This window comes from Columba livia, chromosome 3 (genome assembly GCF_036013475.1).
Source record: "Columba livia isolate bColLiv1 breed racing homer chromosome 3, bColLiv1.pat.W.v2, whole genome shotgun sequence".
In the NCBI taxonomy this organism is placed as follows: Eukaryota; Metazoa; Chordata; class Aves; order Columbiformes; family Columbidae; genus Columba; species Columba livia.
Window position 1 is genome coordinate 22,467,167 of NC_088604.1, and position 27,501 is coordinate 22,494,667.

At 39.7% G+C, this 27,501-nt stretch overlaps 1 protein-coding gene across 11 annotated transcripts in view; it reads left to right on the forward strand.

The window, feature by feature from the left end:
• Nucleotides 1-27,501, forward strand: part of ARHGEF10 (Rho guanine nucleotide exchange factor 10) — a 116,883-nt gene that overhangs the window by 39,258 nt on the left and 50,124 nt on the right. For 6 of the 11 annotated variants that reach the window (XM_065056036.1, XM_065056037.1, XM_065056046.1 and 3 more), the window contains exons 8-18: nucleotides 449-612; nucleotides 3,824-3,940; nucleotides 5,147-5,261; nucleotides 7,132-7,244; nucleotides 10,727-10,804; nucleotides 11,046-11,225; nucleotides 12,527-12,643; nucleotides 14,691-14,783; nucleotides 16,283-16,453; nucleotides 18,286-18,431; nucleotides 21,409-21,584. In XM_065056036.1, coding sequence (XP_064912108.1) covers nucleotides 449-612; nucleotides 3,824-3,940; nucleotides 5,147-5,261; nucleotides 7,132-7,244; nucleotides 10,727-10,804; nucleotides 11,046-11,225; nucleotides 12,527-12,643; nucleotides 14,691-14,783; nucleotides 16,283-16,453; nucleotides 18,286-18,431; nucleotides 21,409-21,584 — 1,470 coding nt within the window. The remainder of the gene's footprint in view (nucleotides 1-448; nucleotides 613-3,823; nucleotides 3,941-5,146; nucleotides 5,262-7,131; nucleotides 7,245-10,726; nucleotides 10,805-11,045; nucleotides 11,226-12,526; nucleotides 12,644-14,690; nucleotides 14,784-16,282; nucleotides 16,454-18,285; nucleotides 18,432-21,408; nucleotides 21,585-27,501) is intronic. The other 5 variants (XM_065056043.1, XM_065056044.1, XM_065056045.1 and 2 more) reach the window with 2 other exon arrangements.

The following is a 27,501-nucleotide window of genomic DNA, read 5'->3' on the forward strand; positions in this document are numbered from 1 at the left end:
GATGCAGTGACATTTTTGTTTGATTCTTGTAATGTTTTAGCATTTGTCATTTGGGCTGACGATGAAGATGTTCCTAGGGACAAATGGCAAGCTTGCAAATGGCAGGATGCATCTTCTCAGTGCAGATGTGTGTTCACAGCCACAGTTTGAACTTCCTTTGAATTTCTTCTAAAATGTGTTGTAGGTTTTGGACAAAATGGTGTAGTTTGAGTAGGGCATGTTTTTAAAAGGATCGGGACAGTGTATCCATAACACTGTCCTCTTTTAGTTCTCTGCTTGAACAAATTCAACCTACTTTGGCTGTTTGAATATAGAATTTAATTCACATTTTAGAATGTTCATACAATAGTCTAAACAGTTCTTTATAGTATGTCCTGAATAAGCTTTTTGGTGCCTAAACAAACAGAAATTTCAGTGTAGCTTTTTTATTTTGGTTTAATTCTTGCAGAAGAAATGATTTATGATGACGTTGAAAATGGTGATGATGGTGGAAACAGCTCACTGGAATATGGGTGGAGTTCAAGTGAGTTTGAAAGCTATGAAGAACAGAGTGATTCTGAGTGTAAAAATGGAATTCCCAGCTCTTTTTTGCGAGGCAACCACAAGAGACATGTATGTATCCTGAAGTGCTGCTCAGTCATTGAGGTTATCCTGATTTGCCTTTCTCACCTGTGTTTCCCTTCTCCTCAATCCAGTTTCAAATGCCAACAGCCTCTTTTTAAAGGAGACATGAATCAGTGTGGGAGTGACAGTCCAGAACAAAATGTGACAAGGAGAAGATGGAAATATTAAACAGAAGCCCCTTAAAGAAATAAATTGGATAAAAGTGTAATTAAAAATTAGATTGTTTTTGCTTGTGGGTGGTTCCTCACCTTTTCTTCTTTTGCAGCTGCTGGATTAGTGTAAGTGGTAAATGAGCGTGGAAAATAATGTGAAGAACAAATGGGGGTAAGCCTGACAAGACTTGAAGTTTTGGGATCCATCAGATGCTCAAAAGTCACAAAACAGTTTGCCACCAGCGTTCCCTACCTGTCTGTCTTAGATCTGTAGCACTTTGGCTGTTTGCAGGTGACTGACCTTTAAAAAAAAAAAAAAAAAAAAAAAAAAAAAAAAAAAAAAAAAAAAAAAAACAGATTTTTGTGATCAAAGAGAAGTCTGTACTATTTATTAAGGAAGGAATAGGGGTGGTGTGATAAAAAGGATGCATCTGTGAGACATCTCTGGTGCAGTATCTTTGGCTACATGTGTTCCATGGGAGGCAGGAAGACCCTGGCAGTGTGGGTGCTGCCCTTGCTGCATCTCTCTGATTGCACATCGGAGGAGCCCCAGACGCCCATGCTCCTGCTGCTTCAGCTCCTCTCCTTCTGCCCTCCTGGCCTTTCTGCGAGAGGGACATCTTGGCTGGGATCTGGGCAGCCTCCTGCTGCTGGTGTCCAGCTCTGGGTGTTTGGATTGGGATGTGGAGCAGGGAGCACAAGCTGGGCTGGGCTCAGTGCCCAGAGTCCCTGCCAAACCCTCATGGCCCCAGGTGTGTCCTGGCTGGGGACAGACACCCAAGAACCACTTCACAGCTGTGTGCTGTTACCTGCCCTGTGTGCTGTTACCTGCCCAGCACCTGTGGCTGAAGGATGCAGGGTAGTGGCCAGAATATTCTTCCGTGGGACCCTCATCTTCATTTTGCAGGTTTCTTACCTTGATGAGAATAAAAGCCTCACTGTCTGTGTTTCCCTCCAGTACACATTATATGCTCTCCCCTCACCTCCATCTTTGCTGCCTGTTCTTTGGAAATCAGGGAGTGAGCCATTAACTGCAAGACTTGAGCCCACCCAAATCAGCACTTAGTAAGCCAAGAGCTCATCATCTGGTTTTGTTTTAGTTTTGTCCTGACCAGAACACGTTTAAGCTATTGCAGCTGTTTCTTTCTGGGGAGTTTTTTAACTGGACTAAGAAAACAGGTGTGTGGTTTTTTTGTTTTGTTTTGTGCTTTGTGCTTTTGTTTGTTCGTGTGTGGTGTTTTGTTTTGTTGTTTTTTTTTTTGTTTGTTTGTTTTTTTTTTTTTTTTTTTTTCTAATACCTTTGTAATAGGCTTGGAAATAACTTGGCATGTAAGTTGTAACATGCCTGCTGGTTTGTTCTTTTATTTTAATCTTTTCCTGTTATCTGTAGCTTCAGCTTTGGTCATAGTCATAGGAATTGATTTTCACATGTGCACAAGGCAAGGTTTAAAGGCATTTTAAGAATGCTTATAAGTATACTTTGATCTGTCACAAAAAACTATGGGCAGTGGATTGAGCGTGACAGTGCCAGGATGAGGTACAGAGTGTCTGAGCAAGAGATGGAGGAGAGGCCTGTGCTCCGGGGTCCTGCCCTGCAGCCAGCTTTCCCAGGATTGTAATAAAAGATTTGGAGGATTCCCTTGTGAGGGTGAGGAGGCTGGGAACATATTAGTTGGTGGATGATGAAGTCAGAGAGGCTGCAGTACCTGGATGGTTGCTGGGAGGTGGAGAAGTCATAGAGAAGGGGTTTGGCAGTGAGTGAGGAAAGACAGAAACTTAAGGATTGCTGAGAAACCACTGCACTTCACACCTATTCTCTGTATCCATTCCTTGCACTTTTGCTTCTCCTCAGGTCTCATGATGGATGTTACAGTATTTTCCCAGCACATCTCCTCCTATAGTCTTTCAGAGCCTATGAGGGACTTTCTTTTTTTTTTTTTTCTGTCCGTTGATAAATACGGAAAGGTTGGAGGTAGGATTTTTAACTGAAGTGCTGGTATGACTTCCCTCAAAGTAACTTTTTTACTACGACTTCTGATTATGTTTTTAATTTTAAGATGAGAAGCCTTTTGTGTTATTAAATGTTTCTAGTTTGTGAACCAGATGCTTTCCTAATTATACCGCTGTAATGCCAGAATCATTGTGTTGGAGGTAATCACATCCTGACCCAGCTGAGTGGAGCTAAATGCCAGACCTGCCCCTTTGTTTTCAACTCAGTAGGCCTGCTCTTTCCTGATGCTTTCATCTCTTGCCAAATAACTCTGTTCATATCAAACTGAGGGTTTTTCCAATTGACTTCTACTATAGGGCATACAAAATTTTTAAAATGTTTGAATTTTTCTTTTCTTTCTAGTTACATGTTAGCCTCTTTTATCTGGCTTTCTCAAAATGTTTAACAAATGTTAATTGGTATTCCAGAGCATTTCTCTAGGACAATTTCCTTACCTTTCAAATGGATATATTAATGTACAAGATGGTGACACCCTTGGTCATGCAATGAGGCTGTGACAGAGCTGAGGAAACTGTGCTTCCCTATTCTCCTGAACTTGGGAATTCCGGGGCTGTGCTTCCTTGGTGTCTCATTGCCCAACTCACTGGCACTATTCATCTTGATGATCTTGGGTGCCAATGACCTCTGTGGGTTTTTCAGTGTTTGAGAATGTTTCTGATTCACCATTTTGAAGGATAGTCAGAAATATATTCGCTAGGGTTTGTGCTCCACCAAATGATCCCGTTGGGTAAAGCTGATCCATTTTTTCCTTATGTTTTGTAAGACCTCATAATTAATACACACTTATCTTAGACTAAGTGACTTTGTCCTTCTTCACATAGTTGCCAGCATAGTGTGGAGGCGCCTGGTTGAGTTTCAGGAGTGCAGCAGTGTGCAGGAGTGATAGTCTATTCGTTCCCCTAAATGATAAATGTTCCTTCAGTTGTCTCTGTATCAACAGGTAGAATGGGCAACGTGAATGATATACGCAAGTACTTTAGCATGGAGTTTGCACTACAGGCTTTTTGAAAAGATTGTGTCTTTTTGTACACTGTAGCTTTCTCATGACCTAACGCGTTTAAAGGAGCATTATGAAAAAAAGATGAAAGATTTGATGGCAAACACTGTGGGAGCAGTAGAGATTCAGCAACTAAAGCAAAAACATGAGCTGAAGGTAGTGTAGTTGATTTTTGTGACTAGCTATGTTTAAATGATTGCTTTTCCAACACAGACAATGTTGTCTTTTTTCTTTCAATAATAACTTGAAAAAGTGGACAATAATTTGTATGCAATGAATGCTAAATGTGCTGACTTATTATGAAGTTTGTCTTAAAAGTGCTTCGTTGAGGACCTTTGCTCATGCTTATTTTTAACAGTAACAGTTTCGGAAGGTGAGATGGGGCATCATCCTGCCCTGCTGATGGGTGCCCTTGTTCCTGAGGCTGAGCCAGGTGTGCAGCCCCAGGAGCTCTGCAGAGCTGGCCTGGCCCTGGCCCCCCCAGTCATGCGGGGTCAGGTTGTGGCTGTGGGGATCTCCGTGCTCTGCTTTTTTAATGGAGCCAGTATGGAGAGGCCACGTTTTTGCTAAAAGCTTCAGCTCAAACCCAGAAATTGCCTTGTTGCAGCAAGAAAGCTTTGTTTGTGTTCTGATGTCGCTGATGATGTCAGCACAGCTCTGACAGTAGTGGGGATTTTTTGCCTTCATGACATGTTGGGGAAGCAAAAATACAAAGCATATTTTTTAATACAGATTTTCTAGCAAAATAACACTTTTTTTATTTTGAAGTTTCTTTTTGCTGTGGTAGTGTACTATAAAATTATGCAAATTTTAATTAAATCAACTTATTTTTTCAATTAATTAAATTATTAGTCGTGACATTTTCTACAAAACAGTGTTTATTTAAGAGTATAGTTAATATAAACCTGAGCCTGGGGGATTATCTTTGGGTCAGAAATACTTTGATAGAGTTAGCACAACACTGGAAGATGGACAAGAAACCCTGGCTCTTAATGACCTGTTTATAGTATTTATTTGTTATATAACATGAAGCTGAACACTTGAGATTATTTTGAGTTCAGATGTTTGCAGAAGGATTCTCAAGCGTTTCTGCTACTTTAGGCTTGCATACAATATTGGCATGAAGTAGGTCCCTTTCTCTAGGTTTGATTTTATTAGGAAGAAGTACAGATGCTTAGATCTGAGCTTTGACGGAGCTGTGTACTTGCTGTATAGTCCTTTGACTTTAGGCTATATTTATAGCCTAAACTACTTGACAGTGTTCTTTTTAAAGATATTTTGATCAAAAGTATTCTGCATGTTCAGCTCAAACTTTTTCCTATTATTCACTGAACATGTAGACTGTATTTTTTTATCTTACAGATGCAAAAGCTGATGAGAGCTGCTAGAGAAGGTACCAAAGATGGACTTGAAAAGACAAAAGCAGCTGTGAAAAAGGGTCGTTCTTTCATTAGAACAAAATCTTTTATTTCTCAAGGTATGTACAAATTATACTGTTTGTCACTCTCTTTAGTAGCTACTGAGAAAGGAAGTGAATGGCATAGCAGGTTTTTGTACTGGGAGCTGAGTACTGGATACATGAAGTCAACTTTTTATAGCAAGAAAGTATGGTATAATCACTTCAGAAGACATTATTGTTGATGCATCTGGAGTAGTTTTAGGTCTGGGGCAATAACCTGAGTAACCTGAGAAACCTGATGACCACAGAGAAGGCTCCACTTAACAGAAGCCCTCCAAACAGTGTCATAGATGCCATCTAGGTATTGGTATACAGGAATATGGCAATTATGTTAAGGGACCAAGTCTGTCCAGTTTCCTCCATTAAGTAACTCTGACTGTCTGGGAAGTCTGCTGTTATGATATGCTTTTCAGTGATGTGATAGCTGACTATTTAAAGTTTTCTGTGGCAAGGGATAACAAATATTTTCTGTGCTTAAGAGTGGTAGTAGGGGAAGAGACTTCTGCTTTATCACAATTTTGTGATTTTTGGTGAAATCTGAGTTTATATTGGGGAAACAAAATATGGTCTAAAATCAAAAAGCTGAAAGTATTTGTGTTCTTTCTCTAGTTAAGTACAAATATCAGCCTTCTGTCATGAGCCTCAGCAGCAGTCCACAGTTAATTTTTGTAAGAGGCGGGAGGTATTAATTGAATACGAACTTATTTATTTTTCAGGATAAGTCTGAGGGGCAATATGACTTTCTGCTCAAGTTCCCACACAGCTAATTGAATGGTTGTAACTTCAGACATTACAGAACTACAGTTTTAGGAAGCTAAAGCCACAAGACTGGAACAACACATTTTTAGTGAGCAAGCTAATGTAAAGCTGCATCCTGTCTGTAAGGACTGGGATGCATCTCACATCCCTGTAAAGGCTTCTGACTGCTTCTGGACCTCACAGACAGAAGATATAAAGTTACTTGCACAAATATGAGTGATCAAAAATGTGTCTTTAACTTATTGCTGTTGCACAGGAGAAAATTACCTCCTTCAGCAGGGCAGTGTTACAGTGGACGTGGCATTCTTCCTTTTGTTTCTAGAGGTTAGGTGGCAGACACAGGATATCTGTGGATGGTTTCATCCCTTAGCTGCTTACCAGATCAGTAGGAAGCTGGTTACAAATTTGTCAAATAAACTCATGAATTCCTTCCAGCCAGCAGACCTGCTCCCCTTACTTCTCTTTTTGCTCTAAGACATGGTTTCTCATACTGTGTCTTTTTTGATCTCTCCTCTGCTTGTGTCTGGCTGCCTACTGCCACCTATCACTGCACTTTGGTGATGCTTTTTGCATAAAATTAGCATGTAGAAAGCAATGCAGAATCTCTTACCCTCATTTCTAATGAAAACCAACATTTTGGTACTTTTGGCTTCTTATTTTATTTCAGTTATGGGAGAGTGTATGGGTTTTTTTAAAGTTGAATCCTATTATTTGGTGTGTTTAATTTCTTCTCAAGGGTCATTTATTTAAAAGCTATTGGCCCTGGAGCCACAGTACTTTATTCTGGGTTGTCATGTCCTGCACTCTGGGCAGCCCTGTTCTCCCGGCAGTGAAGAGGGAGTAGAAGTCAAGCAAAAGATGCATAGGCTGTCTTCTGCGGAGTGGATTTTAGGATTTTGAGATACCTTTGAAAGATGTCCTGTATTAGAGCGCCTGTCAGTGGTGGTATTTGTGATTTCATAGGTAATATAGAAGAGTTGGGAAATTTCTTTTGTTTGACAAGGGAAAATAAGACTGCTGTGTAATTACTGGATAATAGGATCTTCATTTTTGTTGTTGTTGTTTTTTTTCCTACTTTCTATATATGTGTTGTAAAAAGTTGACATTTTGGCTATTCAATTACTTGCAGATCATAGATCATCGTGTCTGGAAGAAGAAGAGCTCAGTTTATTTATTGATGTGGACTGTATGCATACAGAAGCAATTATGACTCCTATGCCTGAAGGATTATCACAGCAGCAGGTAATAGGCTTTTGGAAATATGGTCTTCTGTCTCTTCCGTCTCCCCTTCTGCTCCACCTCAGTGGCTCCCAGGTGCTTTGCACTTCAAACATATTGATGCTTAACATCAAATTCAGAACTGTATAAGTAGTTTTTTGAAAACTGGTGTGTGTGGATATAGTTGCATAAGTCCTGAATTCAGCCAGAGATGCAAAATTCTGTATTGCATTGTAAAATAATATATAATAATTATATTGTTTCATTACCTGAACACTTAAACTAAATGTGATGGGTCTGGGTGAAGAAGAAAACAGTATAAATATTTTTATTGAGCCAGAAGACATTGCTCCAGGATTTCTATTTTAAATGTAGGGAATATCCTGTATGGTCTCTGAATCTTAAGGTTTTTCCTGATTAAAAAACAAATGAACTTGTCCCAAATAAATTCAAGTCTACAGAAGGAATATATTTTGCTGTTTTCTGCCTTAACCTCTATAGTCACTGTGAAAACCACTTCAAAAAACAGTGAAATCAGCATCAGTTAGAAATTTTGGCTGCAAATAAATCCTGTGGGTTCATGTTACTGTATTGTTACAACAAATAATAACTATATGAAAGTTTTGTAGCTTCTTGTGGTGTCAAGTCATGTTAGTCTGTACCTTCAGAAAATCAGTAAAAAAGAAATCACTTTAAGGGTCAGTTGTGGCGAATGGTATAAGATTTTTGGTTTGCTTATTTTTGTAATGTGTTTAGCACAGTGAAGTGCTAATCTTGTAACAATGCAACTACCAAACTGTGTTATGTTACTGTAAGATTTCATTATATTGTAAACTCTTGGCATCAACCTGAATGCTGTCTTTTCCTGCTTTCCAAACAGAGGATCAAGAGTTTGTGTGTGTTTGTGGGTTTTTTGTTTGGTTGGCTTTGGTTTTGGTGGGAGGGGGTGGTGGTTTTTTAGGTAGTTTAAAAAAAAGTACCCTCTTTTGGAAAAACAGAGTGGTCTTAGTTTGAAGCAAACTAGTAATCGTTGTGTGGGTCATGATTACTGTTGCTTATCGACTCAGGAGGAGCTGCCCAAGTGGGCAGGAATGGAGGTAGGAAAGCCAAAGCTCAGCTGGAGCTGGTCAGGTGTGAAGGGCAAAAATGAAAGGTTTCTTACAGGGCTGTTGGCAGCAAAAAGAAAGCTAAGAAAAACACGAGTCTGGGGCTTGGTGGGGCAGGGACCTTGTGACAAAGGGTGCTGTCTTTGCCTCAGCTTTTACTGGTGACACTTGTCCTCAGGCTTCCAAAGGTGGTTTTTGGTCCTGAGACCAGAGGCAGGTCCCGCTGGGGTGAGGCAGGACCTGCAGTTAGGGGGTACTGAGGGCAGTTGGACATACAGGTGTCAATGGGACCAGAGGGGATGGATTTAAAGATGCAGAGGGTAAGGCCTTTCTCTGTTGTCTGGAAAAAAGTAAATGTCACACTATCATACTCAAGACGAGCAAGAAGGAGGATCCAGGCTGGCCTCACCTTGGTCCCTGAGAAGCTAGATGTTTCTGGGAGCTATGTCTGTGTTCAGAAGGACAGGAGGGTGATCGGAAACAGTCAGCATAGAGGGACCATTTATGCCTGGCCAGCCTGAGTCCTTTGGAGATGACTCACTGAGGGATGCAGCAGAGGATGTCATTTACCTCTGGTTTAGGAAGGCTTTCAGCAGCTTCCTGAAGCACCCTTCTAGCTGCATAGGTGAGATATCATTTATGTGGGTAGATGATATGAGATATCATTTATAGGTGGGTGGTAAACAGGCTACACCATGCTCAGATGGCTGTAGTGCATGGTACAAAGTCCAGCGGGTGGCCAGTGTTAGTGGTGTCCCTCAAGAGTGGATACACATCCCATGGTGTTTAGTGCCTATATTAATTATCTGAATGCATGCTGCAGTGCACGTTTGGAGGCAATACCAAATTGGAGGGGTGCAGCAGGCCACGTGTGGGAGGGTGGGGCTGCTGGTTAGCGTGGCTTTGGTGGGCTGAGGGTGACAGAAAAACTCAAGCAGCTCCACAGAGGCCAAGCCAAGTGGTGGCTCTGGGACAGAGTCACCATGTGCCATGGAGCAGCCCTGGGCATCCCGCTGGAGGGATGAGGGCCAGGGGCCCCTGCTCACCCCACGGCTCTGAGCGGACGAGCTGTACCCACGAATATGCTGGTTTTAAACACCAGGTGGCACGACAGCTTTTGTTTAAACCTGCTGCCTGCTTAAATACTGTGTCCTGCCTTGGGTCTTGGTTTCGATAGCTTTTTCTTTTTTGTAACACTGGGACCTGAGTTCTTAGGGTGAGTTGTTTATGTTTATATGCTACTGTTACTAGCAAAAATGTGAACATAAATGTAAGACTTGCATACAAGTCTCTCATAAATTGTGTGTATCTATTGCAATAGGCTGTAGGCACTATTAAGTATCTGTGTATTATAGAGGCTGAAAGAAACATTTTCTACAGATGTTTATTCTTTTCAGAAGAATTAACTGTGACTAACAGTGGAATTAGTATCCTTTACCAGAGCAGCTGATACATAATACCTAATAAGACACTGCTAAATCCATTCTAAACTCATATTAGACACAACTAATTTTACCATATGTATCTTTAAGGGAGGCCTCAGATAATTTTGAAGTCTTCCTTTGAAATGCCAGTACTTGAAAGAAAATCCTTGCATAACTTGCATTTAACTTAATAATGCAAAATACAAGTGTGGAGAATTAAAGAAGGCCGTGGGCATCAGGAGCAGAAAGAATCAAGTCTGAGATTTGAGTGTCATGGCCATTTAGTCTGGCTTAAAATAGCAAAAGGAGCAGTTCTGCCTTCCCTTGTAGTTGTGGGGAGTGGTTTGATCTTGCCTTTGTGTGGTTTTCTTTCATAGTCCTGCTTTTGAGACCCCTGAGATGAGCTGGATTAGGCGATGGATTTGGGTGACAATCCTTAAAACAAGCAAGAAACCTAATCAATAACCATAAGAAGTTTAAATTTTAGCCCAAATGGGTTCCCCAGTCCTTCCTGTCATGTCACCAGCACATGCTTGTTTGTCCTTCAGGTTGCTCCTAATAAATTTATAAAACATTGAAAAAAGAAAAGACTGATTTTTGAAAACTTGATACATACTTTGTTGAAGCAAATCACTGAAGTAGCCAACATCATCTATTTCTATTATTGTTGATAATGATACCAAAATTTATACATCTAAAATTAAAAGACAAGTTTCAAAAGTAAAGCTTAAAATTGCAACAGTCAAAAAAGATTAGAGATATAGATACAATAGCTATTGTGTTCTTTAAAATAAATAATTTTACAGTAATGGTAAATTTGATTACTTTTGAAGAGGTATGTTGTTATTTTATTGCAGTTCCGGTATTGAAATTGCTTTGTGTTTTCTTAATGGGAGAATTTTATCATCAGCATTCCCAACTATGATGAATGTGTTACCAGATTAGAGCTTCAGACAAAACTTTGTTTCTTCAACAGGTTGTGAGAAGGTATATTTTGGGCTCTGTAGTTGACAGTGAGAAGAATTACGTGGATGCTCTCAAAAGAATCCTGGAGGTACCTTAATATGTTTTGCATGTTATAATTTGGAAATTTGAAAAATAGTGAAATCCGTAAAGAATCTGTAGTATGACCCACATAGGTTTTACTAAAGATGCTTCATGCCAAATGTTGAGAGGTTTTGTGTATATATACTGTTAAATAAGTTGGGTTTTTTTGTGCTTTTAGAAGACCTTTTCTGCTTGTTTATTAAAATCTTTTTATGTTGTGGTTTTGTTTTGTTTTGTTTTCCCCACAGCAATATGAGAAGCCCCTTTCAGATATGGAACCAAAATTATTGAGTGAAAGAAAACTCAAAATGGTCTTTTATCGACTTAAGGAAATTCTTCAGTGCCATTCAATGTTTCAGATTGCGCTGGCGAGTCGCGTATCTGAGTGGGACTCTGTTGAAATGATTGGTGATGTCTTTGTTGCTTCAGTAAGCAAATGCACTTGAACGGATAATCTGTTTTTATTTTAGGCTTGTCATTCCATCACCATATCTCTGTCTAACTTGCCCACTTTATTCCCATATTCTCCAATGCCTGTGGTGACTGTCAGAGTGTGTTTGTACCATCCTGGTAAGGAAACAGACACCAACATGTGTCTTTGGCTTGGTGGGCAGAGATGAAAGGATTGTGGGCAAAATTTGCAGGCTTTGAGCAAGCTTTCAGACATTTAGGTAAACGGTTTATTTTTCTGAGGAAAGAGAGATTCACAAATCCACCAAAATTAAGGTGAGATTGAGGCTCAGCAACTCTTAAAAAGTAGGTAGTCATATATAGTATGTTTATTTGGAGTAGAAAAAGCCCACAGTAGGTGATGTCCTGAATTCCTGGATTTCAGCTGAGCCTGGGGGCACAGGTGAAGAGTATTTGTAAAATACTTTTCCACCCTTAATGGAAGCCCATCTGGTAAAGGGCTGAACTAGCCACTGCTTGAAATTAGAGGAAAGAAGAAGTGGCCTTGGTTGATGGTAAGGCATTTTTCCCAGTCTGAGAATGTGGACAGAAAAGGCTGCCTACCTGCTGCTTCAAATACTTTGTTTTGTTGCCACCCAGATGCTGGAAATTATCACCTTTTCATGCCTGCTGTAGGAGGGCTGGGATCTGTATCTCTGAGTGCTCTGAACCCATTCCAGTCAAAAGGAAATGGTTACTAAAGACTTATTGTTTAAAGCAAACCTGTCTTGTTTTGATGGAAGCACATTAGGTAGCATTAATGACCAGCTCTGCAGATGAGAGGGATAAAATTACTATGAAGGCAATGACCAGTGATCTTACCCCTCACATGGTTACACAATCTATCTCCTTTCCTGGTAAACCCTTACCAGCTGAAGATGGGGCATGAAGGCCCTGGGACTTCACTGGTTTGCCAGATGTGGAAGATAGGCAGCGGTGAGATGATCAGCACATCCCAGCAGCTGTTTTGACTCTAGTTGATGCCCTTTAATTGCCCATAGTCCCCAGGCTCTGCCCTCATGTCGTAGCCAAGACGAAGCTATTTCTGTAAATTTACATTTTGCAATTCACAGCTCTTACATCTTTAGGTTTCCAACCTGTCTTCTACAGAAAGGTTATTTTGGGAAACACCAGTATTTCTGTAGATCTAGTACTGACTAGGGCAAGCAAAACCCTTAGCTCCAAGCTGGGCGAGTCCTTAATGGTCAGAGGTTTAGATAGTTATGCTTTTGGGGATCTTTTGTATTTATAGTTAAAGTTTACCCTTTTATGTTTTCAGTTTTCTAAATCTATTGTATTGGATGCGTACAGTGAGTATGTAAACAACTTCAGTACAGCAGTAGGGATTCTCAAGAAGACATGTGCCACCAAACCTGCATTTTTAGACTTCTTGAAGGTGAGTTTGTTCAATCCTAAACCAGCTGGACGTATGATATAAACAAGACCGTATAAGTTATAAGTTAGGAAGAAATTTGACTGCTGATTCTATATGTTGTGTGACTGTTTTAAGGACTTTGGTTTGATGTTTTACGGTTTGGGCACAAATAAATCCCTAGAGAATTCACTTCCACTACTATATTTTCAGAATAATATGATATTATATCTAGGATGTATTTTGAAGTGCAGAGTGGTTTTCTTGTTGTTCAGATCAGTTTGTTGGTGTTTACATGTACTGTACTTGGCAAAATATTGGGATTCTATCAAAGCAGGTGAGTTTCGAATAATAGTTCACCATCTGTGTCCTCTTCTTATTTGGGTTTTATTTTACTTCTAAATTCTTTATTGTGTTGTGCAGAGCAGCATAACTAGATTTCTGTTCCACAGCAAAATCGTATTTTGAAAATCATGTTTCCAATTTGGAGTTAAAATTGAAAATTTTTGTGCAGAATGCATATTACCCTGATGAATATGGTGCTTCTGGTGATGTGCATTAAGGGCCTGGTACATGCAGTTGAAGTGCTGTGAATCCAGTTGAAGTGCTGAGATGATACCTTGCAGAGGGTGCACAAAATCCATTGCAAGGCTTTTAGGTTGCCTGTGATGCTGCTGAGAGCCTGGAAGCTCTGCTTGTCCCGTTCCCAGAGAGTCCTGGATTGAATTGTGCCTCAGACCTGCCACCCTGTCAGGTCTGATGCAGTGGACCACCAAACACTGAAATTGGGTGTCCTAGACAAACTAAACAGAGAAGCCCTCAGGTTGCAGAGAGGATGGTCGCAGGGAAGCTGATTCCTAATCTGTCTCCAGGTTTTAGAATTAACTGACAACTGTTTGGAGTGTAGCCAGCACTACAAAGGGTTATATTATGGAAGCCACAAAGATCAAATTCTGTAGTGAGTGTGTAGTCACTTCATACCTCTCACGCTGTTAAAAGCCTGTTGTTCCAATAGAGGTATAACTTACACCTCTCATCACTGTTTGTCATGGCTGGCATCAGCACTGCTCGGAGCTGGGGGCTCAGAACTGAACTCTGAGGACAGAAGACATTTCTGCACATTCCTTTTTTTTTTTTTTGCCTACCAGCAATGAAGACCAGAATCTTCACTGCTGCTGTTGCGGGGGGGGAAGTGTTTGTGGAGATATGTATGGAAACAAATTGTTGTGATGCTGATAGTTGTAGCAATAAATAGCAATTTAAGCACAACACAAGTTTAATATTGTTTGGGTTTGCTTTGTTTTTACTATTGAGTGTTTCCTCTGCCCTCCGTGTTTTGGGTTAGCTGTGATTCTGGCCAAAATATTTCCAAATGGCGAAAAGTCTTATACAAACAGGGCTTTTCTGCATATGCAGATGAAATTTGTCTGGTTTTATCTGCCAGTCCCAATAACCAAAATAATGGATTTTTACATTTTTATTTCCAACTATAAATCAATGTTCTTTTCCTGAGTTTCTTTTAATAAAGAAAATGAAAATCTCTTTTTGTTTGCACAGCACTGAGATTATGATGTTTTCTTTAGATTTCCTCTTAAAAACACATAGGTAGAGATTTATATTCTCTTAGCCCCAAGAAACAGAGCAGCAATAGTAAATTACGACTATAAATCAACAGATCACTTACATTTTTCAAATATAAGACCATGAACAAGTACATTCCCTTTGTTGTGCTTGAAGTTAAGCAGATGTTTCAGGGCACTGCTTGTGTAAAAAGCATGAATGTGCCGTATTGATATATATACATAGGTGCTGCGTCACTGATGTGGCTTTATCCCAGATGTATTTATTTAAGGAGATTTCAGTTCAGTGGCGTGCCATCATTTTATTAATTATTAAAAAAAAATTTAATATTTTAAAATGAAATCTTTCTAGTAAATGGAATCTTTCCAGCACAACTGTTACAATTAGTTTAAATGACATAGGAGAATTTTCAGGAAATGTTTTCCTTTCATTCTGTATCTGACGGAAATACGCTCACCATAGCAAACAGCGTGGTTTTCTTGCATTGCAGCAGTGCCAGGAGTCAAGCCCTGATCGTATTACACTGTATGGTTTAATGATGAAACCTATCCAGCGCTTTCCACAGTTCATTCTACTGTTGCAGGTAAATAATGTTTACCAAATGGATGCTCTTGTTTCATTCTTATGTGCTTTGCTTGTGGGATTCCATGGTAGCTGTCTTCTGCTGGAGGAGCACACTGCAGTGGAAGTGACCACTCGATCATGGGGAAATAACAAAGGAAAAGTTTCAGTGCATCGTCATAATGTGCTGATCTTGTAGTCTGATTGTAGGAACAGGCAGTAAATACACTGCAGGACAATCTTAGTAAAGTGGATTTACTCTAGATTACTTGCTAGTTTATATTTAGCTTGTAAGTCACTTTGCAGTAAAGCTGTAGTTCAAATGTGCTACTTTTTTTATGTGAATTAGTTGGCTAATAACATTTCAAACACCACTGGGAACTTTGTGGCATTAGTTTACGTTTAAGAAAAATACAAGAGGAAGAAATTCCTGCCTTGGATGGTTTGGAATATATGTGGGATGTGGAGCAAAAGCTCACTCTCTGCCTGTTTACGTGGCTCACAGGACCCGCTGGGGTGCATTGCAGCTTCCTTCTGACCCTGTTTTCCTTCCCGTGGAATCTGAGGATTTGGCAGGGAGTCCTCAGGTCTCCTCTTAACAGGGAGTCGAGCTGTAGGGAGAGCACAGTTCGCCAATGCAGACCACCCTGTGCTGTTTGTAACTCCCTGCAGACCGCAGCAGGTCTGTCCCAGCGAGCACTACAGTGAGCTGTGTTCTGCTCTGACAGGGGGATTGGACTAGATGATCTTTCGAGGTCCCTTCCAATCCCTGACATTCTGTGATTCCGTGAGTCACAGAGGAGGACAGGCTTTGGGGTGCGGGTCCAGGGAGAAGGAGCAGTGGTGGTCCTGGGGGGAGAATGTGGGTAGCTAGTCATGGTGAGAGTTTTTGAGTTAGCAGAAGAAATGGAGTGTATTGTGGCAGGAAGCTGCAGTAAACATGTAGGGATTTTTTAAGTGCTGTGGGAAAGAAGCAAAAATTTCATTCATGTTGTTCCACTGTATGCCTACAAAAGGAAAAGATTTTTAGAGGCTTTTTCAACCTCCATGAAGTAACTTCTCCTACTTTGGAATGAGCATGCTGTCAATGTTTTAGTGAGGAATAATAACAGTAGTAAAGATAATACAATATTACAACAGTAAATATCAGAAAAGTTTAATTCAAAATCATTGTTTACAGACATCTACGTGTCTCATTACTGATTTTCAAACTGTGTATATTTTTAAATTTTCCTTTACATTTGCATTTTTTACAGTTATTTTCAAGTTCCTTTGCTGTACTTTATTCCTGTGAATAAGCAATATGTGACCTCGTTCAGTATATTTTTTAAGAAATATTTAAGTATTCAGGAAAATAAGCAATGTGCTGTCTAAATATTCATTAGGTGTTCATTTGCCTTGTTCTTTAGTAGTACTTGGGTAAAGAATGTAGCAATGACATTATATCCTGTAATCTTTTGAACTTGACTTTGAAATTAAATCCGATTTTAAAAATTTGTTTGTTTTATCACTTTCCCTCAGGATATGTTGAAGAACACTAATAAAGGACATCCTGACAGATTACCTCTACAGATGGCTCTTACAGAACTTGAAACACTGGCAGAGAAGTTAAATGAAAGAAAAAGGGATGCAGATCAGCGCTGTGAAATAAAACAAATAGCAAAAGCAATGAACGAACGTTATCTGAACAAGGTTGGGAAGTAAGAATGTGTGATGGAGAGTTAGCATATTGTTAGTTTCTGAGCCTTGAGCAGTCTTTAGAACAGACACCAGAGATGCCTGAGGTTTTTCTGTAGAGCACAACAACATGGGGTTATTCTAGTTGTAGGTGTGAGATGTGAGGGACCTCCGGGACTCAACAGGCTCACTGGTTAAACCACCGAGTGCTGGAGCAGGCGACATGCTGAAATAGCAGCAGGAGTCATAGTGGGTTTTGGCAGTGCATAGATAAAACTGCTTCCTCATCCTGTAGTAAAGTCTCATGCACATCTTCTCTTAAATTCAAAATTGAATTTTGAATTTATCCAGGAACTGAGGAGTTACTCCTGTATAAAGGAAGGAACCAGTTCCTTATACTGCAGTGCTTGTGACTGTGGAGCAGTTCAAGATATGCTGTTGAATGTGTCCAGTATCTTCCTTGTTTTAAGGAACATCCCAGTATGTTTCATTCACTTATTCAGATCATTCAATAGAAATGTCCTTGAAGAACTGTAGAAGACACTCAGTAGGAAGGAAGTAACAATCTTCTTAATTTAAACTTGTTCGTAGCTGTCTGTACTGTGGATATATGTATACTTGTCTTATGTGCATCATACATGTTTCTTCCCTTCCCATGAGATGGGGCATAAGTACTTCAATTATTGCTTTCATGAAGTTACAGATGATTGTACTGGACTTCTTCTGGGATGGAGTAGTGGGGACATGCTGAAAGAGAGCAAGGAGTGCTTTTGTGATACATGAAAACATAGGTTTCAGGAAAAAAGTAGTCAACCAGAACACACTTGTTTTAGGCTATTTATAAAAAATGAGATACTGAATTTGTTGTCATACTGGAACAGTATTTCTATTCTGAGTGCATTAGAAGACAGATTCAGACATTTTACTTTCTAGTTTTAATACTCCTGCTTCTTGAAGCAGCTATGAATCATCTATGAATGGCTGAAGGAGTTCAAGACACAGAATATTTTTTTTAAATCGTGGTACATGTTTCCTTTTGTTAGCCTATATAAACTGTAAAATCTTGTGTGTTCTGCGCCAGGGGACAAATTGAGATATACCTGGATAGTCATTCCAAATCATGTAGGGCCCTGTGTGCCTTGTGGTTTAATAGTTTTGGAACAGTACCAGGCAGGGTGAAACGGGTGTTAAAAAAGGTGGATGAACCAGAAAAACGGGTGGGTTACAGACCGCTCTGTTCTCTTGGCTGCTACAGAGGAGTATGTGACCTGTGAGGAACCAGTTCATGCTTGCACACAGTGTTGATACTCAAACCTTGAAGGCAAACAGCAGGAGCAACTCACACACCGTACATCATTTGTACACGTTATGTTCTCGAGAGCCTGTGGCAGCTGCCAGCCACGGGCTCCGCTGCCTGTGCCTGCCCAGGGGATGGGGGCGATTGGGGCTCTCTTCCTCCTTGCAAACCAACATCCCCCTTTGGGAAGGCTGGGGTTGTGCATAACACTTACATGGGCTGTGAGGGAAGAGATAAGGGAAGGAAACAACAGAAATTGTGGATGCTATGGGGTTTTTTTTGCTAGGGGACTTTTATCAGTGTGCAAGATTTTCAGAGCAATTGCATTCCATGTTAAGACTGAAACCCCTGCAGGCCATATTGCAGGCAGCAGAAGTTACTGTTTCCTAAATGAAAACAAATCAGTAAAGATGCTTAATTCACTTGGCACATCCATCTGCAACACTTGTACTGGGATAGCAAGTGATAACCTGTTGTATTTTTTTTGTTTTCCACCAGTTGTTTGATCTACTGTGAATAATGTACAGTGTTGGTTGTTTTTAAACTCTAGCTACTCAGCAGCGGAAACAGATACCTCGTACGGACTGATGACATGGTTGAGACGGTTTACAATGACAAAGGTGAAATTATCAAAACCAAAGAACGACGGCTTTTCATGTTAAATGATGTGCTGATGTGTGCAACAGTAAATATTCGGTAAGACTTGATTTGTATTTTTAAAATGATCATTCAAGCCTCGGCTGGAATAAATGACACTCAAAAAATTTTTACTGTTGTCTTTACCATGGCTAATGCTTTCTATCAGTAGTCATAATAAGTGGTTGACTAGCTTTCTTACAGTCTGATATTTGGAACTTGTAGAGTAAATTGGTAAGAAAATTATGTTAGTTGGAGTTTACAGATAGAAATGCTCGTCAGTGTCTAGTCATTGCTGTGTATTAGTCTTTAGGAGAGCGCAGGCATTCCAAGGTAAGGTGTTTTTTTTTTTTTCTCCTCTTCCTTAAATTCATACTGTCACACACACACAAATCTGTAACTTGACACATGTTGCAATTTAAAAAACCAACACACAAAGTTAATATATGTAGCCAGAAAAAAGCTGGAACTCACTAACAAACTTCCATCTGGGGAAGAGTTATCGTTTCCAAGACCAAACATTGAAGCATTAAAGCTGAGGTGCTTTGAAGAAAGCATTTTTTCATTGTGTCTTTCTGTGTTTTAGTTGGCTGTAATTTTTACTGTTACTATACTTCTGTGTATGCCAAGGTCACACTCACATTCAAGTATTGCTTGTACCATAAATTGCTTTGTGTGATGGTATATCCTGACAGAGAAAATGTAGACCGTTAAAATCTTCCAATAACAACTTTTCTTAAGTCTAGTATGAGCTGATATCTTAGTTTATTACTGAAGCGTGAATACAGTACATATTTTTGTAATCATGTGAATGCTTGGTCTCATGTTAGTGAGCAAGAACGGCCATGTAATAACTGCACTTCAGAAAATGAACAAGCTTATGTCAATTATCCTGTGGTTCTTTTCCCTTACGAATTTTTCAGTTATTTAGTCACAGCTGGATATTTTCTCATGATTGTCTGTAAGAAAATTGCTGTTAACCATTTACATTTTAACTTCCATACCATCATTGTCTTGGATTTTCTGTATTTGTCCCTGAAGTGACAGTATGCAGTCTGTTTCCCTTTTCCATGTGAAAAGTTTCTGATTATGCCAAGTCTCTGGTTTCCTTATTAAGTTCATTCCTGTGGGCATTAACTGGTTCTGAGCAACCTCCTTTGGGATAGTAATTGGGCACACCTGTGTCATGGGGTTTGCGAACTCTGAAAACATTTAATTGTGGCTTTCTCTAGCAGTTAAGGTTTGCTTTCCAACCCGCTTATTTGTCTAACAGTGGTTCCTAGAGTAGTTGAATGCACTTTTAGGTTTATTCACTAGCAAAAAAAAAGGATTTGTGACTTCCTCAGTGTTCAGCTGTAGGTGAGCCCACCTGCAAGCCCTGTGTGTGGGTTTAGAGTTCCTCCATCATTTCACAGACTGCTCCTAGACTTTTGCTGCAGGAGGAACTAGCTTCATCATGCAAAATACAGTTAAAGACTGAAGGAAATAATCTGCCAGATTTCACATGTGACACCTGTATCCAGTCCAAAAAGTTTTTGTTAAAAATAAGCATATGCCATAGAATGTACCACTCACCTGTCTGGCTCGTGCAGGATGAGCTTCATTTATCTTCATTTTAGCTGCATAAAAGTTAGAGGTCTTACCTAAGATAGGCTTCTGTTATAGCGGTGGTTTTCAAGGCGCATGCCTGCAGATTTACCCAGGAGCTGTAGACTTCTTCAGAAGCTGCACACGTACATGTAGCTGTGCAGTATGTATCAGCTCATTTCTCTTAGCCACCTTTTGTCTAACCTTTACGGAAACAGTCAGATATCCCAGGAGCCTGGGGGTCACTGCTTCCACTCCAGTTTTCTGTAGCTGGCAAAAGATCGATATTTCAACAGAGCACGTGACCCTCAGAGGGTCCTTCCTCACATGTAGTCCGGATGACTGGCTTGAACCAGAAACCTGGCTTTTAAGGAGCACGAGTTGGATGGAGTGGATGCTATTCCTGGTGACTGAACAGCTGGGTCCTGCTTGGTCTTGTTTTCTTTCTTCTGAACTAGATCGAGAGGGTATAAATATTTACTTAAGCTGTGGCTCTTGTGCTTTTTGTTCATACTTGCCTCTTCATTGAAACAAAAGTATAACTGTTGTGAATAGGTAGCTGACTAGCTGAACATCATAGTACATAGACACATAGTACATAGATACTGTTCTCAATAAATACTATTTGCAGAATTTTCCCAAACATTTAACTTCAGTCATGCTTTCTGTGAATTAAACCTTTTTTTGTTCACTTTAACATCTCTTTTGTCCTTTACAATAAATGTTTGCTATATGTGCTTGAATGTGAATAGGGAATGAAGAAAAGAAAGGAAGAGGAGTATTAATGCCATTACTGTTCCAAGTGAGCTCCCTCTATGTGCTTTTTCCTCTGAAATGACTGTTGTGATACACTCTGCCTTTAGCAGCAGCAGCTCACGTGGGGTTGCTCTCAGAAGGCACAGCAGTTGTGGAGGTTGCTGTAAAGAACATCCTGGGCCATGGGACTCAGCAGAAATGTTAGCTTGTCAGCCCTTGAGAAGTTACGTTGTCGTTCCTGCTGCCAGCAGTCAGTTAAAGGTCCCATCATCCATCCTTTCCTAAACGCAGCAATTACTACTTTTGAGCACTGTTTCAAGTACTATCCTGAAAGACAGCGTAATCCAAAAGGATTAGAAAAGGATGGAGCCATGGTATCATCCTAAGTGCTTGTATAAAGATGTCAAAATCCTCGTTGATCTTTAAAAAACAATAATTTATGTTTTGTTATAGAAATGTATGGACTGTTGTTGGCAGTCCTATGCTGTTTGTAAACAAGATTATCTGCACCTACATAGCTGTTCTTTGCACTCACAGGGACGGTCAGTCACAAAAGCCAGCCTGATGCATTTATTTGTTTAAAGTTGTGCACAGTATTCAGACTGATAAACAGCAGATTTCAGAAGCTAAAATAATAAATAGGATGCCATGAAACATAGTTGCTTGTCACAGCAATAATTTGTGCTTCTTCCAGCTCTTCCTATGAAAGCAGTGGCACCGTGACAACCGGCCAGAGGTATTTATTGAAGTGGAGCGTACCGCTGGGACAGGTGGAAGTCATAGAGTATGGCAGCAGCGAGGGCCAAGGCGAGAACTGTAGATTTCCCCCCCAGCACTCTGCTGAAAATCTTGTCATTAACTCAAAGCCAAGTAAGTGACAGGAGTTACCGACCTTTACAGGCTGTTTTGTTAAAATACATACTTGAATTTCAATGGACTACTGAAATCAAAGGAAAGCATTTTGTGCTTGAAGACTTCTGTACCATGAACAGTAAGATAATGTCTTTCCTTGGAAACTGAGAATCCATGAAGTTATAGCCAGTCTCCTACCTTGCAACATAAATTACTTTCATTTGTCCTGGTTTAGTTTTATGCATGAATGCATAAAGAGTTTTAAAGCATGACTGTATGTGGGCATCAAAAAAGGTGGTTTTGGTGTGGTGTGCCAGCTGTCCCATTGTAGCTGGTCATGCACATGTTTTTTTTTATCCCATAGTTAAAGCATTTTTCTCACTGAAAATGACCAGTCACTTCATTGCTGTGAAGTGAGTCTGGGCACACAGTGGTTACTGCAAGGTAGTTAATTCTCTCAAGCCCATCCTATCCCCCCCGCTTCAAACATAGTAACAAGTGCTTCAGAAAAAAAGCTTCAATTTTAATTTATGGTTTTGAAACAGTGTGTCAAAAGGTATTTTCCTCCTAGCCTCTCTACAGAAAGGACCTCAAGGTCTGAAGTTTGCAAGTTATTTCTGTGCTTGTTAATCCTTCCTACAGGCCTGCCAACTACCCTCAAGAGATATATGAATTTCAAGAGCTTACTTGGTAGCTAGCCTTTCATATGTAATGAGTTATTTTTATATCCTATATTTTGGCTAAGTATTGTGGTTTTAAGTGCATTTATTATATCTAGATTGTGATCCCTATTAATGGACTGAAATTTACATGGGTTTCAGTGCTAGCTCTGGGTATTATTTCATGCTACATGTATTTAATATTACACTCTTGGCCTCATGAGTTTTCCTACGGTAGTGCTGTAAGGAGACATAAACATACTACTTCAGAACGGTCTGAGGTGCAGCTGCAGCATTTAGTACCCTCCGTATTCTTTGGGATTATTATTGTCAGGTCTTCTTGCTGCTCCCTTTGTAAGTAGCTACAAAAAATTTTATAGGTACTTATGTCTCAGTTTCAAGAATAACTTCATTCTTGTAACTCCTTTTAAGCATTAATGAACTACTTAGACAATGAGATTAAAGCTCTTATATTATCATTTACTAGCTGGTGTATGCATGACCCAAGAGGAGTGTGTATAAGGGAATGTGTCACTTAGAATTAGGGGTCCCTCTTGTAGGTGAGTGTGGGAGGAACAGTTTGTGGAATATTCGTACTGCAACTTTGTGCAGCAAATTCACAGCTAATTAGACCAAATCCTTGCCTTTTAGCGAGATCAAGTGGGGAAGTAGAGCATGAGGGCAGAAAGAAAAACCTTCACCCAAGCAGTCCTGTAGAACCTACTTGAACATCTTGGCTTTGAGGTTTCACAGTTTCATGATGTTTGGTGGCAACATCACAAAAAGAAAAGACTTTGTACATAATTGTAGTCTCAACGTTCAAGTTAAATGGTACTCAATAGGTAAAAGATGAGCTGAACTAATTGGTTTTTTGGTAAGCTCTGACGGTTGTATTAATTCAGTCTTCTCTTATAGAAACAATCAAATATAAGAATTATAAAGAATAAGATGGTACTGGTTGTAGAAATTAATAAATCTTTAATAAAATGTTTCTGCCAAATTATCTAACTAAATGGTATATAATCAGTTATGAAAGGGGAAGAGTGTAGTTTTGCTATTTGCATGTATTTCTGTGTTGGTGCTAGCTGTTACTCTGAATGAGGACTTGTCCAAATTGGCCTGCATAGACAAGTTTGAATACACACCTACTTGTGTTAGACATTCTGTAGAGTTGCCCCCTTATTTCCAGTCTTCTTGGCTGCTAAAGAATACAGAAGCTCAGAAAGTGCAGCCTTCCTGCAGAGGGGAGGGACTGGTGAAACTTTGTGTAATGGTTTGCTATTGCCTGTTTGTTTGCACCCACCAAGATGCTGCATTTTTCAGTTGATGATGACACAGTCTTTGTCATAATAGTATTGCATTGCTGGTGAGACTATTGGTTATTTACCAGAAATTACAAAACACTACCAGCAAAATACTTTCTTTTTTCTGCCTGAAACTGCATGACTATGCCGTCATTATAAAGTTATATTTGTCTGTTTTCAAAGGATACTAAAGGAACTGCTGTGGTGAAATCCCAGTGACCTCATAGTATGTGATTTAAATAGTATCTAACGATCAAGAACAATTTTGGATGCTGCAGGCAAAATCATAGAGTCATAGAATGTCCTGAGTTGGAAGGGACACACAAGGATCGAGTCCAACTCCTGTTCAAAATCCTGTTTCCATGGTGTAGAACCGTGTCTCAGACCTTATCTTAAGTTTGTGGGAGCTGGACAGATACAGAATGACAGCCATTCTGTGTACAAGCGTTTAGTAGTAAGGGGGGGTCACCTCTTCCATTTCTGCAGGACTGAGAAAAGTTGATTTGTATCAGCAGCACACCACGTTAAGTACTTGACCCCTGTAAAGGTGATATTCTCACATTACTGTTGTAATTAGCAAGGATTCTTGATGGATTCTGGCTGCGTCCTTTTGAGGATTGTTGGTTATTAGTTACAGTTCTCTTATGATGGCAATTTTTTTTTCTCCCACCAAGATCCATTTTATGAGGCAACTGCCATAGGCATATCTCACTGTTTATTATTAGCTAAATGCAATTAGTGCTTTCAGCTTTCTATGATGTTACTAGAAAGGATAGTATAGTTTAAAGACGCACTTCGGGTGCTACAGAGAAATGAATTAGCTGAATCTGAATTCTTGTTGTACAGGCTGTAACATGCAACTTATTAAACGTTGAAAAGTTCTGTGAGTATGTATGAATCAAGGACATGCTTTAGTACTGTCCTAAGGTAGAAAGCAAAGGCTGTGTGAACTTGGTTTTCACTTGGCAAAATCATCAGTTTGCAGTTTTCTGCCCAGTTCTGCCTTGCATACCAGTCTTCTGCCCCTGAATTCTGGAGGAGAATACGTTTTAGGTTGTTAAGTTCCTGTCCTTTTTTGAGCCCCTTGTCAGGAGAAATTCTGTGGCCTGAGAGTGCAGGGGTGAAAGCAGGAAAATTTTCCTCTTCATCTATGCTGGTCCTGTCCCTGATGCGCTTTTGCCCAACTCCTATTGTCCTCCCTTAGCACCAAAAGTCGACTGTGAATTGTTTAAGTTATGAACATGGAGAAGGATTGAAGTCTTGGCTGTTTGGGAGAGTCCTTTATTTGTGTGGTTCTAGTATTGTTTCCTAGTGGAGTGCAGTTGTAACTTGTATTTGCTTCATATAATGATATCTAAAGCAGAAAGCATTTCATATTCTCAGACTTGAGGAAAAAAAAATAGCATGTTTATAATTTTGCATTTGTCTGAGCAAATCAGGCAAAGTCCTCTTGCATGTATCGGAGTTAGTCGTGCTTTAAAGTCTGTATGAGCCTCTGGAATCCCAACTGGACGGTTCCTGTGGAAGTGGTTCTCTTACTCTGTGTGTCCAAGAGGCTTGATGTGATAATTTTCTTCATAGAACCACTTGCAGAAACATGCAAGATAAAGTTCTTCCTTAGAAAATCCATGTACTGTTTCTGGTAGGCTATTGCCGTTCTCCTCTCTTTCCCAACTGTTCCATGTGCAGAAGTATAGACACATTCACAGTACTGAGAAGCTGAATTAATATAGGAAAAAAGGAATGTTTTTGACATGAAAAGGAAGTTGTATATTCTTGCTTTTGCTTCACTTGTGCTGGAAGAATTGTGTAATGGAGCTCAATAAGACGTATTTGGAGTGTGTTTTAGGTGGTTATGGGAGCATTTGACTTGTGTTTATGGTATTAATAAGATATGAAAGCTACTATAATTGTAGATGAGGTTGCTAAGTAGAAGAAACAAGAACTGTGATTCAAACAGGAAAAGAACTCAGCAAAAGTATTATGTGTAATATGGGGATGGCCCTGGGTTATAAACGGTTGAAAAACTCCAAAGGAGACGCTTTCTTAATTACACATCTTCCTTATGCAATATTAACTAGTGAATTCTGTTGTTCCACACAGTTGTGTTGATACATGCATTGATTTCACCTCCTCTGTGTACTGTGGAAAGTAATGGATTCGATCTTCGTATTTGGGATATTGGCTTGGTTTGGGTTTCCTTTCTTTTTCTCTCTCTTTTTTTTTTTTTTTTTCCCCCAAGATAGATCTAGGTAACCTGCTTATTATGGAGGTGGGGAAATAAACATTGAATTTAAGGGCTCCTGAATTTTAGTATTTGCTCTGTCACTGCGTTGCTTGTATGTTTGGGTGAGTCTTGCTACTTCCGTACCTCCCTTTCCCCACATATACAATACACTGTGCTCTGTGTGGGAACCCTACACACTCAAAGAACCTCAGGAAGCCAGTGTGTCTGGAGTGAGTCTAATGGAGGCCACACATCACTTAAACATGCACAAAGGTAAACTGGTATCTTTGGTAATCGTGTTTTCTCATGGAAGAATTGAAAGAGTAATCAGTGACTATTCAAGTACTAGGTTATCACTGATTTTTTTTTTTTTTTTAAATTTTTCTTTGTTATTTTAGATGCTTTAGGCATCTAAAGCAATTAATGCATGTGTTCTGATGCCATCTTTTTTTGCTAATATATGCTGCTTCATCCTAAATGATCTTTAGTAGTTGAAGGGGTTTATCTGCTGGCTCTTTCCTGGGGTCTTGGTTTATTAGAGATTATTTTTCTTATTGGCTCTTGAGGAAGTTTACTGCATAGGTATATCCTAGTGAATTATATTAATTCAGTCAAAAAGGGTAAGAAGTGGGATTGAACTTTTGGAAGGCAGGCACCAAAAAGGTTGAATGCTACCTGTGGTCTTCTGATAAAGAGGATGAGTGAAAGAGTAATGAATACAATTTTTTTTTAATATGTCCTATTAACATGGCATGTTTTAAATATGTCTTTCCAAAAAATGTAAAAAGGTGTTGTCAAAGGCATATTTGTATATTTTGATGAGAAGTTACTATGTTCCCTCAGAAGAATCAGAAGTTGACCTTCAGTTGCAAATCACCCATGTATGCACAGAATCACTGAAAATACATGTATTTCACTGCCATTTAAAGGGGAACATAGGAGCAACAGTCAAATACACTGGCTAGAGTATTGGTTTCTTAGACCCCTGGCTTGTATCATGATGTTTGCAGCACTTTCTGTGAACTGTTGATGTGTCACGAAATGTGGTTTCTATGCCAAGATGAATGTCTGTTTGGTCCCGCAGCAACAGCGACCACCCCGAGCCGTCTGTTCTCTGGTTCCCAAGAAAAGAAGGATTGAGCTGTAAAAGTTATTCACAGTGTTTTTATTTAAGAAGACCTGGCTATAGAGACTGTGTAGCAGCAAAGGGAGAGGGCTAAGCACCCTGCTGTTTCTGGGTGGGAAACCAGTGCCTGTCAGCAGTGCTCTACTGCTGATCATGTTGATTAGGAGCCATACACAGCATAGACTATTACTTAAGCAAAGAACCATTTAATTTGAGCCATATGGCTAAAGGCTGAAAAAGAAAATGAGCAAGACCCATCTGTACTATATATCATGAAGTGATGAGCGTAGGAGATAACAGTAAAATGAAAAAAACATTTAGCATGTTTATGGCTGCATTGTCATGTTATTTTTAGTTTTACAGGTTTACAGTTCATAACTGAGATCGAACCTTAGCATTGCTAAACTGTGGCTTCTCTCCTTTCCTGGTCAGACTTTCAGGGTTACATTTTAACTCTGTTTCCACTTGCCTGTGGTTTTGATGTCTGAGGTTTCTGCTTGTTGTCAGATGTAGTAATGACATGATGCTGAAGTACAGGCATGATTCCTTTCTCCAGAGTTTCCTTCTGCTTGTTGCAGTCACTACATGTAGGTCTCCAAGTGTTTCCAGGGAAACAGGT